The 24,709-nt window shown below is 41.8% G+C and overlaps 1 protein-coding gene across 2 annotated transcripts in view; it reads right to left on the bottom strand.

Moving 5' to 3' along the window:
• Positions 1 to 23,377, bottom strand: part of rras2 (RAS related 2) — a 29,452-nt gene extending 6,075 nt beyond the window's left edge. Inside the window, exons 1-3 of one of the 2 annotated variants that reach the window (XM_085158096.1) lie at positions 5,980 to 23,377; positions 959 to 1,046; positions 644 to 746 (exon numbers count right to left, since the gene is read on the bottom strand). In XM_085158096.1, the coding sequence (XP_085014222.1) occupies positions 644 to 746; positions 959 to 1,046; positions 5,980 to 5,988 (200 nt within the window). In that variant the 5' untranslated portion in view covers positions 5,989 to 23,377. The remainder of the gene's footprint in view (positions 1 to 643; positions 747 to 958; positions 1,047 to 5,979) is intronic. The other variant, XM_085158088.1, reaches the window with a different exon arrangement.
• Between the last annotated feature and the right edge of the window lie 1,332 nt (positions 23,378 to 24,709).

The following is a 24,709-nucleotide window of genomic DNA, read 5'->3' as shown; positions in this document are numbered from 1 at the left end:
TTCTTTTCCAAAAGATGAATTTGCTTGGCGCTGGCTTAAAGCTGATTTACGACACTTGTTTTTACCAAGGTGACCAAATAAATCTGACATCCTTTAAATGTTGTTTAAAATCAGAACCAATTAGAAGGTGTGGACTAAAGTTTAAATTAAAGGTCCGTGACAGTGTTACTTTGCCCCAGGGTGCTATGCACTAGGGTTTAACAAGTTAAAGGACTCTTTGTGCCTCAGAGTGTTGTTAGTACATACATACATGCTTGTTTCTACTGTATACATGATGGAATTCAGCAGGGATTGCTACGGGATTCTTGTCAACTCCCTTAAGCGTCAACTTGTATAATGCTCTCCGAGCCCATGCGCTATTGTTTCAGCAGGCTTTAAATAGAAAGCTAAGGTGAAGTCAAGAGAACAGGATAGGGGGGTAAGAGCGAAGAACAAAAGAATATGACAACAAGAGCAATAACAAGGTCCGGAAGTAAAAGCAACAAGTGAGAGTATCGGTGCAAGATTTATGGTTTTACTTTAGAGTCAGAGATAGAGGAGGAGCAGCGCACAAGCGTATGTTACTGTAAACAGAAATGTGCAAGGCGTGTGTTTGTGGGTGTGTGCGTGTGTGTGTTTGCACATGACGAAAACTGTCACTTACCTTCCTCTGTCAGTGACTGAGAAGACGAGCAGGAAGCCCTCCCCTGTCCTCATGTATTGTTCTCTCATGGCTCCAAACTCTTCCTGTCCAGCCGTGTCGAGGACTAGAGAGCATGAACATGTGCGTTGACAAAAAAAAAAGTACACACACACACACACACATAGACGCACACACATGCACAGGGTAGCTCACAGCAAAATAAACTTCTGAAATCAGTTCCTCAAGTGCAATAGACTTCAGGACAAAGGAGCTACGTGTGCGTCTTTGTACTTGCGTATTTGCACTGGTCGTGTTTATTCAGCAAAGTGCACTTACTGTCGAGCCTGGCCGGCCTTTCGTCGATCACACACTGCTTGGTATAGGAGTCTTCAATTGTCGGGTCATAGTCGGTGACAAAGTACGACTGTAGGAGGCAAAGAAAACGACATTAAAGGTGGATAATATTTTCTTTCTGCCACTTCTTGTAACAAATGAAATAATGAATTTGTGAATGCATCCGAGGCCTGGAACTGCGTCGGGTTAGACATATCAACATTACATCCAACCTACAGTGCATTTACTTTGTTTCTCCAACTTTGTAGATTTCACATTAAAAACAAACATAAAATGAAATAAAGTGACGTTATTAGAAGATGTCTTTTTGTGTACGTCTTTATACAAAAATGTGTTTATATTTCAACACCATTCATAAAGCATGTCCACAGCACATTTAAAAATATAAAGTCTGAGTTAACTTTTTACCCTTTTGTTCTCTCCACTGTGTGCTTAAACGCTGCTGAAAAATGACTGCGTGCATTGATCAGGCGGCTTCAAAACTTCGTTTTAGGTTTAAACACACTACAGTTCCACTGACCTCTACCTTTACTAGCATGCTGCACGCAGGAGGTAAGCACACTGTGTGCAGACACCTGCACGAAAAGAAAAGCCGCTTAGGCTCTGAAAGCAGCCTGCTTTTCATGCTAATATCTCATTTACAAGATGTTTCCTCCGTTACCGCTGTAGGCTTTGATTCTTTCACTCCGAGGCCAAAATCTGGTCTCTTAGTAACCTCAGCCGGAAGGGTGGGGCCAGGGCGGTGTTGGAGGTGGGGTGAGGCGGGGGGGGGGGGGGGGGGGGGGGCAGAGTCGTGCATTTTTTACATTTTTCCCATGTTTTGTTGTTCTCGCTCTCCTCGGGGACTAGTTAAGCGGTGACAGCTGAGGGGAGTGCTTGGGGAATGTCAAACCAACACCCTAAAACGCAGCGTGATCACGAGGACATAAAAATCCAGACAAGTTTCCCTGTCATTCTAACAATAGGCCAAATTAAACTTTTACAGTTGCAGTGGCGTTGTTTGTGCCTGAAACTGTATGTTATTTCATGACTCACACACAATCCCACTTATTTTGGGGTTAGCTGGCAGCTGAGGAGACGGAGAGCTATTGCTTTATGTGCTGTCTGTAGCACATCTCTGAGTAATACAGAGGCGGTTAACGCAACGTAATTTTGATTTGAGAGGGACTGAAACATTTTAGTCGATAAATATTAAGTGATGGTGGCACTGAAACTGCAAAAGCACGTCACCACTTAAAGGCTACGAGAGGCTCATATATGCTATCAAAACTCTTTTTAGCCTGTTGGATCACTTCTGCAGCTCCATCGTGGATGATCCATGAATATTGTATCTTGGGATGCTCAAATATATTCATGGGATCAAAATGTTTATGCCTTTAAGTCTCTGGTTGATACTGCATATAATCAGATTTTGTGCCCTCTATAGAGCCTTTCTTAGTCCTCAGTCAAGCTCTGTTTCAGTTATAGGGTACTTTATTTTTGTATTTATATATTTTTTGTCTCTTGCAGCTTTTTGCACATGCAGGTAATTTCTCCATTGCACGCTCCTGTCGTTGTGTAGCGTGGAAGCAAGACTGGCCTGTGTCACATCCGTTCACCACTGTTCAATAATTCATCAGTATTACTGTGCATCCTAGAACTTGCTGCACACTGCAAACCTGCACTGACAGTTTGCCTTCAGACGACGAGACAGACAGAAAGCGAGAGAGAGAGAGGGAGAGGAAGGGGGTTAAGAAAAAAAAACCCAACAACTAAAAAAAATGCTGTTTATGTTTCTTGTCCCTGCCCACCACCACCTCTAGCACTCTCCCAGCTGTAGCTTCAGCATGTGACCTCGGCCTCACGTCAACCTCTTATTCCTATTCTGTCAACCTCGGGCTACGATGAGCATCGCTCTGCCCTGGCTGCTCCTCCCTTCTCCCTCCTTCGCGCGAGCAGGTGATGGAGATGCTGCACTCCACTCTGGCCGATTGTCTCATTGTCATTTCCCGTGATAGATGAGGCGGTTTTGCAGTGCCAGCAGCACCAGAGCCAGCACTAACAGGGCTGTAGCCCAGCCTGGCTGGCTTTCAGCTGGGCCACAGCGAAGCGATGGACTAGGTGAGAAAGTGCAACATGACAGGAGGGCTACCAATAACTATATGACATGTGCCAGCATGAATCATGGGTAGTAATATGGCCTATAAATCCTCATGCTGGTCCACAACTTCATCAGCTGAAACAGGCTCCTCCGAAATGAATCTGCTGCATGTCGAGTACGAGAACAGCCGCAGGTTTTGGGAAACAGTAGCTCCCAGACGCTCACCACACACCACAAAGGTAGTATCCTTAAGGTGCTGACTGCCTCTCGGCTCTCTTTTACTTTTGTTTTTTAGCTGTCATATTGTATTTCATCTAAAAATGTCAAACCTACAGCTATGAGCACAACGCACAATTAATAAATTAACTGATAAGCAAAATACTTGAATGTAGGCAGATTATGACTTGACTAGACAGAAATGAAAAGACTAGACGGATTCAGATGAGGTCAAAAGCTTTGACATTAAAGATTTTCTGCAGCAACATTGCAAACCTGAGATAAAATACAGTATACCAGCTTGTGTAATAAATCTTTAATGAACCAGAACAGGACGTGTGTGTTTGCAAGATATGCATTAGAAAAAATAAGGCTGCTGGAGGTGGGCTACAAGACCATCGACAAGAAACTTGGTGAGAAGGTGACAACTGTTGCTGTGATTATTCAGAAATGGAAGAAATATAAAAATTCCTTCAACTGATCTTGCCTCGTGGGGGGGAGGATGATCATGAGAAAGGTGGTGGATCAGCCCATAACTGATACATGTGAGGAAGTGGTAATGATCTGAAAGCAGCTGGGACCACAATCCCAAAGAACACCATTCGTGATACACTACAGCGCAACGGATGGAAATCTTTCTGCACCCGCAGGATCTTTAGTTTGCTAGTGACACAAAGAAAACCCTCCCAAAGTCAAGCACAGAGGTGGAAACATTATGTTTTGGACTGTTTTTCTTTCTTTTGCTAAAGATACAGGATGACTGCAGCGCACTGAGGGGCCAATGGATGAGGCCATGCCGTGTAAAATCCCCCCCCCCCTCAGTCAGAACACTGAAGATGGATCATCACTGAGTCTTCCAGTATGACAATAACCCAAACCATACTGCCAAGGCAAAAAAGCAGCGGCTAAAGAATAAGCACACCAGGATTCATGGAGTAAAGATCTCAGTCTTTTAGACAATTTGTGGAAGGAGCTGAAGCTTCGAGCTGAGAAGCAGCAGCCAAGAAACCTAAAAGATTTAGAGAGTTTGTGTAAAGAGGAGTTATATTCTGTCTCCCCCCACTACAATGACATAAAAATTAGAGACTGCTCATTTCTTCGTAAGTGAGTAAACAAACAAATTCAGCAGAAGAACAAATAATTATTTCTCGCATTATTAGCATCATGGTTTGGTTTCACCTCCACTCAGCAGCAGGACAAAATTTTGGTTTATTTGACACAAATTATCAAATAAAGGTGCTAAAGCTTAACAATATGAAAGAAAACCAGCACAACAGTGGGCACACAACAACACACTGTATGACGAAAAAATAAATCCAGTCTAGTTTAGCTGTCGGTGGTAAGGTGGGTCAAGCCACACTCAGCCCTGGTCAGCTCCACAGGAAGGAAACTCCACCAAGGCAGCACGGAGCTGGCCCGGTCGAGCCTTCGAGTGGTGGTGATGTCACAGATGACATGTTACCCTACCCCGCCTTTCCAGCAAAGTCTGATCCTGTGGCTCAGTCCTCCTCCAGCATTCTAGCTATACATCCCAGCCACACACACAAACACGCAAAGCGCATGTACGCTCACACCAGGAAAACATTAAAGGCCACGAGTAGAGGCCCGGTTGATGAGGCTCAGCAGCAGTGCGGCTTTGTGTGCTGAGGCCGTTCTGTATCTAGATGATTGTGAAACAAAGGCAGATTGTTTTCTGGGCTGAAACTAAGAAGCTGTCATATAAAGGAGAAAGTCAAGGAAAGGGTTCAAAAAAATAGGCTACAACAAGGGATTGATTTCTGATCTGCTTATTTTATGATCAATTTCTTTTGTTTGGGTGTCGGTGATGATGGTTTTCAATGTTCTTAAAATGCCTTTTTCTAAAATTTCATATTATATTTTTTCAAAACAATACATAATGTATAAAAAATGTTCAAACAAAGCATGAAGAAGAGAATCAACAGATTCTTAAAAGGAAGAGGTTTTTTTTGTTGTTGTTTTTTGCATAATTGACAAAAAAGAGAGAAAAAGAATCCAAGTCTTTGCGCAAATTCCTGTAGATTAATTATCCTTTCAGAAATCCAAGAAATGCAAAAAACAGAAAAACATGATGCACTGATTCATTTAGACGCACATCTTTTTTTTCCCCCCTCTTTGCTACACGAGCCACACAAAAAAAAGCGCTAATTCAGCGTGTAGGTGCTTTGTCGTCTAAGCCACTTCATTGCTCAACACAGGAATAAAACACCAAAGCACCTGGTGAAGTTTGTGCTCTGTAACAAGTGAAGAAATAAAGCAATTAATCCCAACTGTTACGACTGCTGGCTGCCAGCATCAAGCGACGCAAGAATGGGTGATATGTGTAGGCGTGTAATCAGCATAGTGCTTGCATTATGCGCCCACTTCCTCCCCACACAAACAGCTATGCTAACACTAAATATAGACCCTTTTCCATCTCACTCAGTTATCCTGCTTGTTTGGTTAGAGATTTGACTGTTACCATCATTATCTACGCGGAACATAAAACCACTGATTCAGCAGCAGCAGAGATGAAACTGAGATTTTCTTTTTACTACATAATAAAAAACTTCATTAAAAAACAAAAACAAAAACAAAAAAACACCCACCCAATGTAGATTACATGGTGCACCCGCTCACAAGACTGTCATAATGAGAGGGAATGCTGAGTTAAAACAAATAGTCATCAACACAGTTGGGAGTTAATTACCTTCTGCATATGGCTTAATGCCCAATGAGAATTCCCAGACCTCAGCTTTGAGAATCATCAGCCGTAGATATTCTTTAATTAAAGAAAAAAAATGTAGATTAAATACCATTAAATCTTGTTATTCTAGTCAGCATATGCAGATTTGCACTATTCCCCAAACTGCTCATTCCCCGCTCCAGCACACCGCAAGCCTACCACAAAATGTTCCCCAACTAAACATTTTACATTTTATAAGAAAACTATCTCTTGTGATATGTCTGGAATTGCGACCTCACATGTAACAAACTGTTTATATCTTGAGCACGCGATTCTGTATTTTCTTTTTTTGTCAACGTAGCTGGTTTTGAGTTCTTAATGCTCACTAGATCGTCACCCAAACGCCTGTTTTGTGCTCAATGAACGAAAAAGTTAAAAAAAAGAAAAAAAAAGAAAGAAAAAGAAAAATAGCTCTACACGAAGAGGTGGGCGTGAAAATGAGCCGCTCGTGGTTTTTGCGCATTTTGCAGAATGAGCTGAAGGTGAGCAGCAAACCTCAGGACTTGTGCAAATCCAATTGAGCAAGCTTTGTCGATTCAGAGCATTTGTGACCACACTTTGAGTGAATGAAAACAGTTCTTATTCACACTGCAGGACTTTTGCCAAATATATCAAAAGTGCTTGGCCCAGAAAAGCTATATGGCACGGTCAAGGGAAAGCAATCGCTCTCTTTACAGTGAGTGTTCAGCTTACTTCACAAAACTGACCCATGCTCTTTGTTTTGCTGACAGAGCAAGCACAAACTGCTAGATGGACTGAGATATCAGCAGCGAGGAGTAGAACAGGAGTGGTCGCTACATGAAGCGGGGGCGTGCCCCCCCAGCTGACAGGTCAGACATGCCATTTGTAAGACTTGTTCGGTGGGCCGGAGCCAAGTTCAGCAGTTTTGATTAAGAACACAAACCCCACGCCAGACAGACTGGAGCCTGCCAAGTTACAGTGTGAGACAGAATGTGTAGATCCATTTCTGACAGCACATCATAGCCAGACATGGTAAATTCATACACTGCACATGCTAATGAAAGGCTTCAAAAAGGCAAAACAGCATAAATATTGGGGGGACTCAATCTGAAGGTAAGCAAATACTTGATCAAGCAAGTCTCGATTACCTCAGCATCACACATCAAACCGGCAAAGTTTCTCTTTCCTTAGATGGCAACACTGCCATCTAAGGAAAGAGAAATTTGACTGTGGGCATCACTTCCTGTCCGAAAAACTGTGCAGGTTTAACCTTCTGTGGACCCGCGAGCAGCTGTCTGCAATCAAATAGCCGCCATCAGTGTTTAATGTTAAACAGATGGAAATGAAGACCAATTCCTCTGCAATCTCTGCCCTGCCTGTCCCCCTCCATTATCGCCTTTCTTTTCGTGGTTCACAAAGTTTCACACAAGTGATACAAGAATTGCCGCGAGGAGCATTGTTCTGTTGAGTACCTGGGAGCGCCTGAAAAATAGGGTGGGAGGTGGGGGGGCGTTCAGAGAACGAAGAGGTTTGAGGGGGAGTAAGACTGTAAGCTACATGGAGAGGGAGAGCGAGAGAAAAAAGAGGGGGAGGGAAAGGCATTAACTTCCTGTGGAAACACCCACTTTTCCCATGAGCTCATACAAACCAGAAAGGTCACTTATTCAATACCTAATACACATGGAGAGAAAGAAAGCACACAATGTGTCCACTGGCTTAAAGGGCCACGGGGGAGCATTCTGTTATAGCTGGGAAAGCTTTAAGACCGTAAACAATGCTGCAGAGAAATACTCAAACATTTAAAAAAAACAAAAAACCCAGTGCTGGTCATTTTCAAAAAGCCCTACACCCCTGCTATAAAGTAAGCCAAATAAGCATCCATAGTAATGTGACTTCCATTGAATGTTTACAGTTGGAGAATGCGGTCTGGGTACAGGCGCCAAACGTTGGCATGATGCCGAATTAAATGAACCCCTGCACATCACTCCTACAAGCGCTCTTCCTCCTAATGCGCAACAGATCAATAGTCTTTTTCCTTTAATCACTGCCTTGTCCTTAAATGCCAGCAGGCTAGTGAAGCCCCACCCCAACAGGCAAACCCTCGGCATAACACACACATCTATCCAGCACTGTGACCTTACTGAAAATTTAGATTCACTTCAATTCAATTTTATTTGTTTTATTTATACAAATCACGACAACAGTCGCCTCAAGGCGCCTTATATTGTAAGGTAGACCCTACAATAATACATACAGAGAAAACCCAACAATCATATGAGCCCCTATGAGCAAGCACTTTGGCCACAGTGGGAAGGAAAAACTCCCTTTTAACAGGAAGAAACCTCTGGCAGAATCAGGCTCAGGGAGGGGCGGCCATCTTTTTTTCCCCATAGGCAACTGAAATGATGGCAAGAACAATAAAACGTAAGGTCAAAATTGTTTAAAATAAAGCACATAACATTGATTTTGTCTTTAATGGTGGTTCTTTTATAATTAGATCAGAAATATTCTAAGAGAGAAACATGACACAACATAGAAATTTACAGGTGACTCACGCTACAGTTGTCTAATGGCAAAAGTGGTGACTGTCCTGACCCATGACCTTAAACAATCATCACTCGATGAGGTGGGGAAAGCTAGTAATATTGTTGCACTGATGCATGACAGTTTTATATGGGTGGTGGCAGACTCATGCACTTATTATTTTAGTAAAGATGTAGGTGAGTGTATCTCTTGTTCTTCTTTTTCAAAACTCCAAACAAGTTCCTCTTTAATCTTTTTCATGTACTGTAAAGTCTTTTATAGCCTTGGTTCTGCGGCCGTCCTATAATATTTGATTTCTATTATTATTATTCCTATATTTGAGCATGTGTGTTCGCCTCAAGGCACTTTATATTTAGAGGTAAAGACCCTACGATAATACAGAGAAAACCCCAACAGTTAGACGACCCCTATCAGCAAGCACTTGACAAGAGTAGGAAGGAAAAACTTTTGGCAGAAGCATTCATTTTGAACTATAATTTCATTATTTTATGAAAATGCCTTTATTAATTCCGTACTGTGATATTGAAGTCCCAACTTTCCCATAAAAGTACAATAGTAGTGTTGGAATGATCACTAGTCTGAAACTTATTTAACGAGGTCAAAACAGTCCCTTGCAAATATTAACTCTACAACTTAAATGTGCAACTTAATACCTATTATAATTTCCCAATTTCCACACACTCCACAGCAAAGATATCCACAAAGTCCTCACAATTAAGGAGCACACATAAGAAAGTAAAATAAAACATAAAACACTGATTTTATTTTCAGAGAACTAGTTGAAATCACTACAACCCAACATTTTGGTTCGACCTCCTACATTTTCAATAAGTACAATTATTTTTACTTTGACATGTTCATTGATTTTTATGTAGGTTTCTTTCCCCGCTTGGGTTATTCGCCCTGTTTTGACTCCTTCTTAACTAATTCTTGTTGTTATCGCCCAACAATGACTATTTTCATCCAAATAGCCATTAATGAGGCATAAATGAACGCTACATTGATTTATTACAACTATTCCGGACGCATTGTTAGGATAAAACAAGTCAAGTAGGCTATGCGAGCTGAATGGCCAGCCTGCGCTCATGGCTTTAGATATGGGGAGAGCACCCATGCAGAGAATAAAGCACAGGATAAATGTCTCACCAAGTAGGCCAACTCCTGGTGCAGTCAACCCCCTGCTCTCCTCTAACCTCTCTGGCATTAAGACTTCAATCACTCTGCTAAATATCAATGCGTGCCGGACTGAACACTTTTGAACCCGCTCAAAGGCGCAGAATCAAAGCGGTGCCATTTAAAGGCCTTTTTTCTACCAGATCACTTGGCACAAAGCCACCTACTTGCTCTATAGTGGCTACACAGCACACTGTTTCTTTATCTCAGTTTCATAAGGCATTCTCTTGAATCATAAGCAGACGCGTGGCAGACGCATGTGTCATTCAGAGACGTTCTAGGTGATCGTGCGATCTCACTAATGCTCCTTCTCCCTCTGCATTAAGCCAACCCTAAACCCTAAAGTCACTGATGGGTTCATTGACGCCGGTTTTCTCTTTTCGGCTTTTTGCTGTTTTGCTGGAGGGAACAGAAAATAAAAGGCTAAACCTGAAAAATATCTAAAAAAGACACAGTGAGCCCCTTTGACTGTTTTGGCATTTCTTCCTTAATGTCTTCTTCTGTGGAGGCTGGGGAAAAAACCAGACCCATGCGAGGTTGCCTCAAAACTCACAAATGAAATTGGAAAGATCTGATCATTTACAGGTGAAAGGTGCTGACATAAATGTGCTTGACATCATGCATTAAACGACATCATGCATTAAATGACAAAAGAGAATCCAAAAATACTTTTTTTTACGACTTAAAACTAAACAGTAATCACGTAACAGTAATGAAGGTTATGATCTGTTTAGGCACAGACCCTCCTAGTTTAGGTACACACGAGTTATGTAATGATACACTGAGCGTGAGCCTTGCTGGTTACCCGACATGTAATACAGCTCCATGTTTACATATGTTCTTGCTTCACTCTGGGCTTTATTCAATTCTTCTTCCTCTGCTTGTGTTTGTGCAGAAGTAGCGCTGCACGCGTGCTCATCGACAAAGCAGCACTGTGACAACTCAGCGAGAGGACACCAGCTACCGCAGCGGCTACGAGGACAGAGAAACTACTGTGTGACTTTCAGAAACCCCACACAAAGTCATTCAGTGGAGTGCGTCTCGCAGTCTATGGTTCTCGGGAAAACCGTATGACTGACCAAATAATGGTAACGCTGATCAGTGATGTAAAATACACAGGCCGTAGTTTTATTTATAACTGAATGCTTATAGCTGACACACAATGCTACAATAAACATTTGTCTCTTATTATCTGCTTTAAAACAAGGCAGATACCTCTAAAACCCTTAACTGTACTGCATCTGAGTGTGTGTGTGTGTTATCATCTTCTCCCTTTTCTCCCTACTGGGACAAGCGCTTAGTGTGTATTTCTGCAATGGTGTGCTCTGCTGCAGACCATAATTCCTAGCATGGGGTGATATGTCACAGGAAATGGGTCCACTGACTGGCATCATGTCAGACGCCGCAGCATTAGTGCCGTGTGCTTTTAAACCAGCAGCCCTACATCACAGGCAGCAGAAAAGTTATTACTCCAACAGGCGCCTTCTTATAAATAAGTCCTAATGGATCTGCGCTTCACCTTCTCCCGCTTCCTCTCTGTTGATCTCGTCCCCCTAACCACCGTGTCAGAATCAACAATTGTGTATCTGACAATAACTTGTTACATATATATGTATGTATGTAAAAGGGGGCAAAATGTCAAGCAGTGTGACCACGATATATGCATGCTTGCCTATAACCATAACCACAGGGGCAGCACAGAAGTCACAGCATCACCATGCTATTAGAAAACAGTGTTTTATGAAGACAAAATGATGAATTCTGCACCTTTTTCATCATTTATGTTGGTAACTCCTCCCACAGTGATTTTTTTTCCTTTTTGTTCAACTGACACTGTATATTTCAAAGTACCACCATTAAAATCGAAACGGCGGTTGTCTTTTTTGTGTGCAGGGGGCAGACTGTCACATTCGTTAACTAAAGTCCAAAGAGGCTTGGCTGTGAGACGACAATGTTTTGGTTAGACATACTAAGCACGCTTTTTTTTACACAGCTGTTGACTTTGTGCGCACTGGTGTGTGCCAAATAAAAATTCGGGTTAGTCGACACCAACTGGTGTCGCGCACACGGTCGCATACAGTTGCTGTGTGTCAGATCAGCGCAGCAGTCACACAACAGCTGCGTCGCAAACCAAATTCAGATATTCCTGAGTGTATCTACGCGCATACCTGACGCTCTCTGATCGTCCACTTGCATTTTATTAGTGGGAGAAAGAACACGAGGCCCAATTGGCCATTGTCGCAAACACATTTGGACAGTGAGTAGTGCTATACCGTCACCTGTTGAGTGGTTGTCTCATTCCGTGCCTCACCTCCCCCTGATGGACAGCAGGTGCCCCACAGGCTTCTGGACACTGTCTGCTCGAGATGTGCCAAATGTCCACCAGCTGCCTGGCAGGCAGTTCAGAGCACGGCATCAGCGACAAGCACACGGACATAAAAAGAACCATTCAGAGCGCTCTGTTGACTAAGGTTCAGAAAAATGTCCCCCCCACTTTTGGCAAACAACAAAAGACGTTTCAATTAGCCGTGTAACTAGTCACGCCAATAATGAAATCAACACTGCTTACTATTTAAAAGTCAGAAGAATCATCTGTAGCACCATTAATAAATATAAGCCTATCATAAAAAAGATGACTTACCTTTAAAATGCTAAATGTTAAAAGGTGTGGTGGAGTGGGATGCTAAAATAAGCAGCCTGCATGTTGGTTTCCCATAGCCAGAGCTGTTGTTATATGACTCTGAGATGTGAGACCTGATACTGTAAGTAGTTATTCTGAAACAGACAGATGTGTGAATACAGAACAATAGCCAAAAACAACACGGACGAACCCGCTGTCCTCTCTGTCTGTCTGACTATGTGAGGGGCTTCGACTAGAAAACAAGGGAGTATATTTCAATTTTTTTTCGCTATTAGGAGGACATCCAACAAAATATACATGGATAACTGCATGTTCTGTAGAAAATTTAGGCTTGGCCCAAACTGAAAAAGGAAAACTGCGATTTCTAGTTCCACATCATATCCGTCACTTGTTGGCTTTATACAATGATATTACATTGCATGAAAAATAAGGAAAAATTCAGTTAACATCTTATGATATAAAGTTAAGAATGAATGTTGTCTTAATGATCTTCAGTACTGTAGAAATAAAACCTGGAAACGATGCAGCTTTTCAATCAATATGACAAACGCAAATGCAATTTTAAAAATGGTAATAAATCAAGGAAGTAAACAACTGAATTAGAGCTGTTCGATATAACGATTTATATCCTATGACGATATAAAAACGTCTATCGTTTCATTTTACGCTATCATTTGTTTCATCTTGTCGCAAAATAAACTGTTTACCGCAATATTTTTTTTGTTTTGATGGTCACTGTAGTGGCTATATTAATTTCCTAAAGTTCTCTCTTTCTCTTGTATTTAATATAACCACATAACAGACGGACAAGCACCTGTTTTTATGCGTTGTCGTTAGCAAAATCGACGGTAAAACCATCCGCTTATTTTCCACATAAACCTTTCACAATAAAGCTCAAGATCCTGTTAAGACTTTTCAAAATAAACGAAATCCCGTGAAATAGTATGCAGAGTATTGACGGATGAGAAGCAAAAAAGAGCCGCCAGGTGCTAAAAAATAAACCTTAGACTCAAACATTAGAACAAGCTTTTTCCCGCAGCACGCCATATAATAAATACTTACAAAGAAAACGGCGGCCGTTAAAACTTATGTCTAAAAATATATAGTTTCAGGCATCGGTTAAAACACTTGACTCCAGGTACACGACGCCCAGCTGGAAACACGTAGATTCACAGAATTTACAGAAAATGTTAAATTTTTGTGATTTATATTGTTATCGGCGATAGATGTCTTATATCGGGATATGAGATTTTGGTCATATCGCACAGCCCTAAACTGAATACAGTTTGAAAATGAAAAAAAAAACCTAGAATCACACCGAGCAAAACTTAGACGCACGAGCCTTTTTGTCATCATTACAAACTTGAGATAAGGCTGCAGGTGGGTTCTGTTTGCTCAGATCTCTCGGTGTTAAAACTGTAAGCCTAACAAAGGAAACTAGCTTTGAGGTGAAATCTGAGACAATGTTCCGAGCGTTTACTCGCAAAGTTCATGGGGGTGGACATGGTTGCCAACATACCGGCATTAGCTGTTTTTAAATGACTGTCATTTATGGCACTGCTGACGGTGATGATGTGTGAATGGCTCGTTGCACACGTCCTACGCCAGTTTGATGCCCGGCCTACAGACAGTGGAAATACTAATAATGTATTCTGCATGGAGAAGTTACTTTGTTCAGCCAAACTTTGTTCTGATTTCATATTTACACCCTGCAAATTACGCTGACGTGTTTTCTAACTCCTACTTGCTTTCATTATTAGTAATTATTAGTCAACAGTAATCATAGCTGTCACCTGCTTTATCCTACCCTCCTTGACATTTTTGAACATTATGCTGCATTTCTGGACTATTTGTCACTATATAGTGTAATTATCACCATTCAAAACAGCAAATTATCCTTTTTTTAACCATGAAATCATCATGCACTTGAAAGCTGGTTTGTCGTCCGGTACTTTTTAAATTCTTGAAGATATTCATAATAGATGTTGCCCTGACTGTAGTGGTGGAGTTAACAGACTAGACATCAGGACAGTGGCGCAAACTCAAGTGTGTCTTTATAGTAAGAGACTAGTCAACGACCCCCTGGCAACCTCTAACTGCTAGGGAAAAATGTGAAGTCCACAACTGGTTGGCAATTGGTCACCTGTAGTTTGCATGGAAACCAGCAATTTGTTTGGAAACACTTGGCAACTAACCACTGAGCAGAAGTAAACCTTGGAAGAGTGTGACACAAACCGGAATGTTTGCCTTCAAAGGTAAAGCTTCAGGCAACACATTTCAAACAGCACAACTTCTACTTTGAAGTTGAACACTGTTTTCCACAGTTATGCCACCAGCAGATAAGTCACAAACTATGGAAAACCTTGGCAATCTGCTAGCAACAAACGCAGTAGCAAGGTGGTTTTTGGTCCAGCATCATAAATCCTTTTTTTTAGCCGGCCACTACCAGCAGCCAACCAAAGTGGTCAGCAACCTGTGGTGACCAGGTGTCACTAATTGTTCTCTAAGTCTGTGTGACAGGGCAGTAACATCTTTGTGAGTAGGAAAGATTGGTTGCTCAGTGATTGCATTCAGTTTTTCATATTCGGCAACCAGCTGCAAGTAGTTACAGTGGCAAACTGGTTGCCCAGAGGTCAGATGGGCAAAATGTTTCCAAACAATCATGGTTCCTCTTGGATTGACAGCAACCATTATCAAACTTGCCAACAATTTGCAACGAGTCTGAGTCAGTCTGTGCTGGTGAGTGAAACTCATCTGCAATACATCTCTTTGCAACTGGGGACTTGACTCAGCTGGTGGCAACCTGGTTGCATTCTATCTGTATGCCCATACCTAAATCAAGGTTTCTGGGTGCCTATGTCATTTTATAGTTAAACTGCCATTCAAATCACTTCCAGTCAAGGAATTTCTGTTTCAAATTTATAAGGTTCTGGCTGGACTCTGAATGGAAGTAGTTACTTTTAATGTAGCTTTCTCTGTACGCAGATGGCAACAAATTTGCGACTTCTGCATTTTTATCACAATCATTCACAGTTAGTTGCAGCTTTGTCCTGTCTTTCTCCCCTCAACCCAAATCTGTCGTGTCAGATGGCTGCCCTTCCCTGAACTTGTTTCTGACAGAAGTTTCTTCCTAGTTTTTCCTTCCCACTGTCGCACCAAGTGGTTGTTCATAGGGTTTGTCTAATTGTTGGGGTTTACCTTACAATATAAAGCAAACTGAGTTGTTGAGTTGTTCTTGTGATTTTGCATATAAAAAAACTGAATTCAATCAAATTGACGTTAATCTTTATATTTTCACAAAAAGACTGCATATAATTGTCAACTTGACCTCATTCAATCACAAACTGAGAGAAGACTGAGTCCATCTTATTACCTTTTCAATAAAAAAGGTAATAAGATGGTAACTGCACAACTCTGAAGTGACCATTTCAGAGGCAGTATCCACTGCGTACGGTCACAATAACTTTGGTCATGCTGCAGTCTCCAACCGCTGTTTTTCCTAATGTGACCATAACAGTAATTGCATGCTATTTTATGAATTACATTGTTGGAGTTTATGACTAATTCCCCCATAATTTCTCTTTTCCAATATCATTTTAAAAATCTTGTATGTATGTATGTATGTATGTATAGCTCTTTTGTTAGTTTCTACATTAATGGGATTTATGGTTTGGTTCTTGCTTGTTGCTGCTACAGAGAGACAGACATACTGAGGGAGACAGAAAGAAGAACTGTGTTATTTGATCTCAAATCAGTGTTGCCTTTTGTGGAACATTTTAAATCACACCTTTGCCTCCAACTAAAAACTGTGTGCAAAACAGGTACTTCCAAATAGATACATTGAACCGCTTAATAACGATTCGATCACTGACGCAACGTTTTTTTTCCCACATTATCGGCACAATGTAATATATTCTGTTGATTTCGTTTCACTGAGACCTTCAGCAGCGCTTCTTACACAGATTTACTCCGTTACTCTAACATTCAAGGCAACAAATGACTCAGGGTGTGACTGATCTCGGTTAGGTAAGAGAATGCTAGCATTTTTTCTTGAACTCGCATCATATGTGCGGCCCTGAGACAAAGTTCTTCTTTGACTGAGCAGTAATTCGATGTCACACAATCAACGAGAACAGAGAAGCACTTTATAACAAACACATACTATATACAGAAGAAGCATGCAGAATGAGGAAGCACACTTTCCACTGAAGATAAGTGATGCCCATTGTTCGGGGATATCGATGTGTGGAACATGAGGACGTGGATTCCAGCCAGCATGTGTTAAAAAGATAAAGGCCACAAAAACCTGAGCTAGAGAAAACTAACATGGCTGTAAACTATGTGTGTGACCCATGTATGTAAATGTACTCCTGTTATTGTTATTGTAACTGACAACAGGTCTTTCCTGACAATAAAACAAAAGTGTATAAGTGCAAAAATAGAGGTTACTCCTATTGTTTTGCACAATGCATTAATGACTGTGATGCCCATTTAATTTTTGCTGATTAACAGTGGTCTTCCTCCCTGGATAGCCATTAGGTTCTCATTAGCATGGAGCAAAGGGAATGACCTACTAGTCTCTTGAGCTTTCCCAGATGGGTGGGAGTGTCTTTATGGATCCTGAACTTCTTCTCGTGTACATTCCTTTGGTGTGTTGCTAGGCATTTTGCCAGATACAGCTAAATTACCTCAGCAATGGGATTGCGTTCATCCCTTGCATTTAAAGTCTTACTTAGGGGATCTTGATGTTGAAATACTCATAGCAGCCTACGACACAAAGACAAATCGGACAGCACAAATTTGCAGCTTGACGCTCAGCCATCGGTGAGCATCAGTAAACATATGCCGATCCAGCATGTACTGACATACAACAGTGCACTGCAACAACAACTGATGTTTCTCTGTGTCAAAGAACCTCTGGCATTCATGTGTACAGTTATGTTTTCTCTATACACTACAACATTTGTTCTTGCAGCGCTATAAAGGCACAAATGACATGATTTCCTGAATTCATACTTGGCTGGTCACATAAAAAAAGCATTTATGAATTAACTGTATGCCTTACAGGTTATATCTGGATAGAGTTTAATATTCACTGAAGTGAGATACATTAAGACGTATAATTAAGTATGTAGACTTGCATATTGTTTTCACATGAGTGAAGGAGAGCGGCAGTGCAGAATACAAATTGACCGCTTAAAATCAGCAAGGGGCAGCGGATGAAGTTACACTGGAAGAACCAGAGCACATCTGGCTATGGTGCCATATTAGAATTGCTCCACTGTCCTTAAAAAACATGAAATCTGCCATCTTTACAGAACGACCCCAAGCAAGTGGAAAGTGTTAACAGAGAATTTGAGTGGAAAAGTGATAAAGACTGAGAATAACATAGCACCAAAAGATTCAAATACAACAGAGAAGGTGGAAAGGAAACTGTTGCTTTAAACCCAGCAGTCTAAATCTTACTGGAACTCATAAACATGAAACAGGTATTGATGTGAGTGTAGCACTGAGCGCTTATAGTAATCTGACTCTCAGTAAGCCACCAGAATGACAACAACCACTATTAATTCTTTTTTCTTTCCAGCGAGCTATGATATAGAGTGCACACCGCCTGCTGTTTACACAACACAAATATTGTCTGTTTGATTGATGATTCATAGACAAACAGGCTGTGAAACCGCTCGCAAAAACAGTAGGTCTATGGCAATTGTTTACAATTAAACTTCTGAGGGATAGTGCTGTGTGAAATTTGAAGTCTGTCATTTTCTGATAAATTTTCTTTTGCTAATATTTTATACACATTTCTATTTGGTTTTAAAAATAAGAGGCATCATCCAGAGGCTGGAGAAACAATTCCAACTTGTAGTGACTAAACGGTTGCCCAGACCTTCTGCATGTTGAACACTCATGACTACTTTTGATCGCAAGGAGACTGAACAGGTTGCAACATTCTTATGGCAGGTTTTAGTAATTCCCACCTCTAGCTTTGCTAACCAAGCTAGCAAGTTATCACAATCTTCTTCTATTAATATGTCCACTTTAAGCTCCGAAATGGAGACTCCAACAGCCAAAATGCCATCTCAAACCAGTGGGTGACATAAGATGACTCAATATTGAGTCTATGGTGAAAGTTACTGAGGGGCTTATTTGCTCTCGCTGAGGCTCTACTCTGTGAGAAGCCAAGGTGTGACCACTCAATAGTGTTAAACAAACAGTTATTCTCCTCACCTACCCCCACACACACATCTGCCACATCCTACACTTAAAATGAGTTTACTGTTATACTGGTCAGTTTTAGGAGAATGTTATACTTTCCCTGTATAAAGCGCTTTTTTACTTTAACTAAGCAGTCAAAGAACTTTTTACCACAAGCCAATGCAATCATGCACACATACAGCACTTTATTGCCTATAGATACTTCAATGTCTAGACTGGAGCAGCCAGGTATCAAACCGCTGACCTATTGATTTTTCAATTGATAGATGACCGGCTCTGCCTATGGAGCCATCCCAAAGTTCATAAAAGCAAAGCCGAGTGGAGTTTATTAGGCAAATTTCAAGCGGTCTTTGAAAAAGCAGACAGAAATAACTACTCGTCTGGTGTCTGCAGGTGTCCGTGTCTGCATCTGAAAGCAAATATAATCCTCAGCTTGCACGAGACATAACGAAAAGACATAAACTTCCTTGTAAAAGAAAAAACACCAGTCAGAATATCCAGTGAATGGAGCTGTTTGCACTCATTGGTATGGTATTTGGCATATGACTAAGCCCTACAAAAAGCTACAAACCGCCCGTATTTAAAAATGGGCTGAGAGCATGCACTGTGTGGAAATACATAAAACAATCTCTCAAAACTAGACATCAAACACACATTCACCAAAACATTGTTGCAAAGCCATTGCCCAGACACCTGTGGCTGTTTCTGAAACGGCACCCTCCACATTTCTACTCAAACACTACTATTACAGCCATATCCTGCCTCCACATGCTCAACCATAATCCAGCCTTTTTTTTCCACTGAGCTGCTACTTTTGGCAACATGTCTCCTGAAAGTTTTCATATCTGACTAATCAAATCCATTTTAGAAGTTATGAGAGATGCATGTAATGAGGGTGTGTATTAAAGAAACTGGGAGAACACGTGCTTTAGCTGTAAATCCAGCTGAGGTCTACATAAATCCTCAGCTAATCTGTCTGGACTTGATCAGTCAGGATGTTTTGCTCTCATTTATGAATCTCCATGGCCAGGGGCTGCCATCATGCTAATATTAGCAAGCATGTGAGAAAACAACACCACGCTTCACCTCAACATTTCTAGAGCTGTCTCATGCTGGCGGCTTCTCTGGTAACCCAGAGTAAATTGAGAAGGGTTTCTAATATACCATTATTTCAGGCACAAAAAAGGCACAGACGCAACCCACATGCAGTGCTCACATGGCTAATGTGAGTCATCTTTTCCCTTACTTGGGATGCTTCCTGCCCCACAGACGTCACATTAAACAACACGCAGTGTTCAACAACTTTTGTCAGATGACTCAATGTTATGTCATCCTAACGCTATTTCAACTTGAGTCTAATGCTTGGCATTAGGGTGGCCAGCAGCCAGGGACCTGCCACTCTTTGTTATTGCTAGCGACATCATCTTTCATGTTCTGACTCCCCAAAAAGTCTTTTATTTTAGCTGCTCAAGAACCTCAAGATCAACATTAGCTAATACACCTTAGGACTAGCAAGTGATTAAAATGTGCTCGCAGAATAGATAAAAAAGCTGGCATCAGATGATTGGCCACATTGACGAAGTGCTTTTAAAAATGCCTACTGTGCTGGTGCATTGTGGTCACCCACAGCCACCCCAACACACGAACAACAACGACAAACATTTCAGCACACAAACAAAATTCTAAACTGTGATGCCACAAGAGGATGATCTAAATATATTGGATCCAATGGAAGTAGATAACAAAATACCTTAAATATCTCATTGTTACTGGTTTATTAGAAGTAGATCTTCTAGTCACAGTCTTAATCTGTCATGACCCCCAATCCTAACCATAACCCACCGCACTTTTCTAAAGAAATCCAAACTTTTTTTTTTGTTCCCCAATTCCAAACACTTGAGGGAACAATTGTTTTTTGAAACCGTAGAACAAAAAGTTCTGATAGTACAGGATGTGGGTCAGGGTTAGGGTTGGAGTTGTCACTGATGACGACTCTGACCTCAGAGGGTTACTGACAAGATAATAAATGACGTTAACCTGTTTCACCAGCAGCTGAGGCTAAAACTATGAGCAATATTTCATACCATAAAGGTGATTAAAAGCACATTAACGAGCAATGTAGGAAAAATCTATTAGTGGAAAAAGAGCGTTTGCTAAAGAGAAATCTAACCAAAGAAGGGTATTTGGGATATATTGAGACTTGAGACACTTGCAGTCACTTCGAGTATTTTATGTTTTTGGTAAAACACATAAAACTAAAATTAGTACTAGTCAAAGTGACAACTAACACACACACAAACGCACACGTGCACAGAATTCCAGTGATTCAGGAAGCAGGTCATGTTTTTCCATACAGAACTAGGAGGTCCTAAGAGCAGCAGTAGAGGGACTTCCTCTGCCAAAGGGCCAAATTCCACATGCTCCGTGACCATTAACCCATCCAGGCTGACTCAGACACCCTCCGACCCCTCCACCCCCACCACACACACACACACCCTCAAACTCACAACACTCAGCATAGTTCTGAGTATCGCCTCGACTTCACAACCAGCTGTCAGGTCCACCCCAACACAGCACAGCAGGCGACTTCTTGAAACCTCTGAAGAGTTTGTCAGTTCTCCACCTACTATTTCTATCACCATCACGGCACAAGACGTGCAAGCCGGCAATAAGAAAAACACACGCGGTGATTAAGTGAGGGAGCTGCTGAGTACAAGATACATATAAAAGGGGACATCCAAGCAAAATCCTCAGTCAGCAGTCAGTTAGCTGATTTGAAAATGAGTCTGTGAGACCTTAGAGAAAACTTTATTACTAAATCCAGGCCCACCTAGTGCATATATGAAGCACGTTTTAAACGAGTATTACATATGACAAGCAAAACTACAAATGAGAAAACTCACAATGACATTATCAGCATTATTCCAGTGGTGTTACCATAACATCTCAAGTGTTTCCACCCAGTTCAGGTCTATCTGATCCCTTCCTACTTGGTATGCAGTTAATGAGCTTTTTGAACCCTCATTAGGATACAACTCTCCCCCACCCACCCAACACACACATTTGCTCACAAGCTTCACAATCCACCCCCCCCCAACTATTGTCTGTCAGTGTGGAGACACACAGCTGCCTGCCTGTCTTGTCTCCTGCAATCCAGAGCAAGCATCAGTAACACAGTGACACCATGGTGGGGACACACACACAAGGCAAAGGGCAAAGAATGTCATCTCTTTCTTACAGTGTGTGTGTGTGTGTGTGTGTGTGTGTTTGGGCCCTCTCCTAAATGGCGATTATGAAAGCCTGGAAGGTCAGAGCAGTGTCTGCACTGTGCTGGAATGCAACCAGGCTTTACAGGGAGGTAAACTGTTTACATGCCTTTTATATGTGACACCCAGCAAGTTTTCTTCAAGCAGGCTCCTGTAAAACTGATTAAGAGTGGTGAAAGCAACCTTTCATTTCTATAGATTATCTATATTAGTGCGCTTGCTTGCCTTTGGTTTCAGCTTGAAACGAGGTTAACCAGCAGACTTGGTGAGACTCTGCATCAGAGCACAAAAGTTAATCATCTCTCAATGGACATTTTGTGCAGCTGCTGCTTATTTTACAGTCACCCAACCTGAACGGATTTTCTCTGTCTAGTTCACATATTTCCAGTGAGATCTGGAGGATCCGTTTTGGTGGCACTTAAAAAGAACTCAAACGCACCTCTTGAGAGTGACACAGAGAGACACCAATGTACCAACTTTGTACAGCTTTTGCATCCTTCTATTTGAAGTATTACATTGTGTGGCTTGGTGGGCCAGTGCACCCCCTCTCAAAGAAAATCACAGGACTTCTAACAACTTAGCACGAACTCTAAATCCGCTGCTTTACTTTGCAGGGAAACTTAGGTACAAGAAAATAGGACAACTCTTTAAGCTCCAAAGACCCACTTTCCTTTCTCTTCTGACTGCGGCTGTACAAACTGCAAAGTGGAAGTGGTCCTCTCGGAAATCGTCGCGTTAAAGTGACAGACGTTTAATTCTCCATATCTCGCACTAAAACCTCCCCATCCGTCCGACAGTCGCAGGCCTCGGCAAAGTAGTGAGGAAAAACAGACCCCGGTGTCCGTTTACGGACGGATACCCGTGTCCGGCCTCTCCCTCCTTGTTTGGCCGTGTTTTTTCGGGCGAGCGTGGAAATCAGAGCGAGGCTTACATTCGCTTCAACTGCAAGGTTTACCGCTACTGACCTGGATAAACTGGATAGTCAGGGCTGATTTCCCGACGCCACCTCCTCCGACCACAACCAGGCGATACTTCTCCTGCACCGAGCCGTCCTTCCAGCCTGCCATCGAGGACACCGCCGCCGCTGCCGCTGCCGAAACACCAGTGAAGCAGCAAACACCCACTTTTCCCCCTGTAAACTGAAGAGGCCCTCGTAGTTGGAGGCACCGGAACGCAGATACAGAGGCCAGCTACGTGCCGAAACAGTCTCGCCTGTGCAGCAGCCCCCCTTTCTTTTTTTATTTAGTTGTAGGGATGTAAACGAAGAGGGATCCCGATCGGAGCTACCACCGCCTGTCCATACGCCTGACCGCGTTTCGGGCTCGCCAACACTGCACCGTTCAAGATGCTGATCCGATAGTTAAGAGTAATCAGCCAGGCTAATACTGATGTCTGACGCTAGGGGCTGTTTCTAGAGGCAGTCTGCGAACTGCTTCAACACCCTCCTGCACACACACACCGACGCAAGTAGACCTCAACCCACTCTGCAGCTCTGCCCTGACACTAATATCATGCACCCTGCAGTCACATTCCTGTCCTCAAATGGCTCTGCGCTGTCTGCTCGCTGTAATTACAGCCAATTACGCAGTGATAACGCGACCCGTGGCCGTCGTCGTCGCAACGTAAATATGGTTTAAACATGCTGGAAGTTACTAGTTTCTTTACTTTTCAGTCCAATGAATAAAAAAATAAAAACTGTAAAAAAAAAATAAAAAAAACTCAGGGTGACGTTTCTTGATATGTTATCTACAATATTTCCACAGCTTAGTCGGATTTAAACATTTTATTTGTGCTGTGCGCTACATCCAATTTTAGATAGATTTAATTAGAAAAAAATCACTTATTTTAATATTCAATTATTTAAAAAAAAAAAACTTTTCCAGCACAGTGGGAAAAAATAGGTTTTGTGGACAGATAAAGCAAACGGAGGAAATGCAGTAAAAGTGATGTTTGCAGTAGTATTTCTGCTCGCTGCACACACGCCTGCTGCTGCTCCGCAATTTGCGATAAAATGCGCACATGTGTGCACTTTATATGCGGCGTCATAACTCATCACGCAGGTGGAATTTGAAAGTGGTGGACTGTGATTTGTGTTTTCTTTTTGTTTTTTTCCTTGTTGAAATGGACTCATACCAGTTCGTCTAAATTACAACCTTTTATTTCATTGCGCAAAGGTCCCGACTTGTGTTGTCAGCGCGTAAATCGTGTCTCACTTCGTGTTAAATCCAATGTTTAACTGCATTAAAAAAAACAACAACAACAAAAACAAAACATAAAACACCACATGGCTTTGGGACCCGTGGCGCCACCCGGTGTCAAAAAAGAGAAAACGCGGGGCCTTAAAAAAACTCCCTCCAAATGTCCAAAAGTTGATTCTGTTCATCTGGACGTAGCGTTTTGTGGGAGAAACGTTTCGTCACTCATCCAAGTAACTTCTTCAGTCTCAGCTGACTGCAGTTTTCCCCAATCTTATAAACGTACATTTGCATAATGACTGAAACTAGCCCACTGAAGTCATTATGCAAATGTACTGTTTATAAGATTGGGGAAACCTGCAGTCAGCTGAGACTGAAGAAGTTACTTGGATGAGTGACGAAACGTTTCTCCCACAAAACGCTAGTCCAGATAACCAGAATCAACTTTTGGAGATTTACTTTCCTGGATGATTGAGCATGCATCAAGACTCCCTCCAAATGGTTTACATGGTGAGTGCTGTCAAAGTTTCAGTCGTACCCAAGTGGTTTTAAAATATAATACAAAATATTACATCACCCAAACCTTCTTAAAATTTGGAGAGATTGTGACAGTGATCCTGTGTTTAGCATGAACACTTTGTGTCTACATATTGATGTGGCAAAGCAAGAAAATCACCCAAAAGCACAATGCCAAA

The sequence above is a fragment of the Neolamprologus multifasciatus genome, chromosome 1 (genome assembly GCF_963576455.1).
Source record: "Neolamprologus multifasciatus chromosome 1, fNeoMul1.2, whole genome shotgun sequence".
Classification (NCBI taxonomy): Eukaryota; Metazoa; Chordata; class Actinopteri; order Cichliformes; family Cichlidae; genus Neolamprologus; species Neolamprologus multifasciatus.
This window is presented reverse-complemented; position numbering and strand designations above follow the sequence as displayed.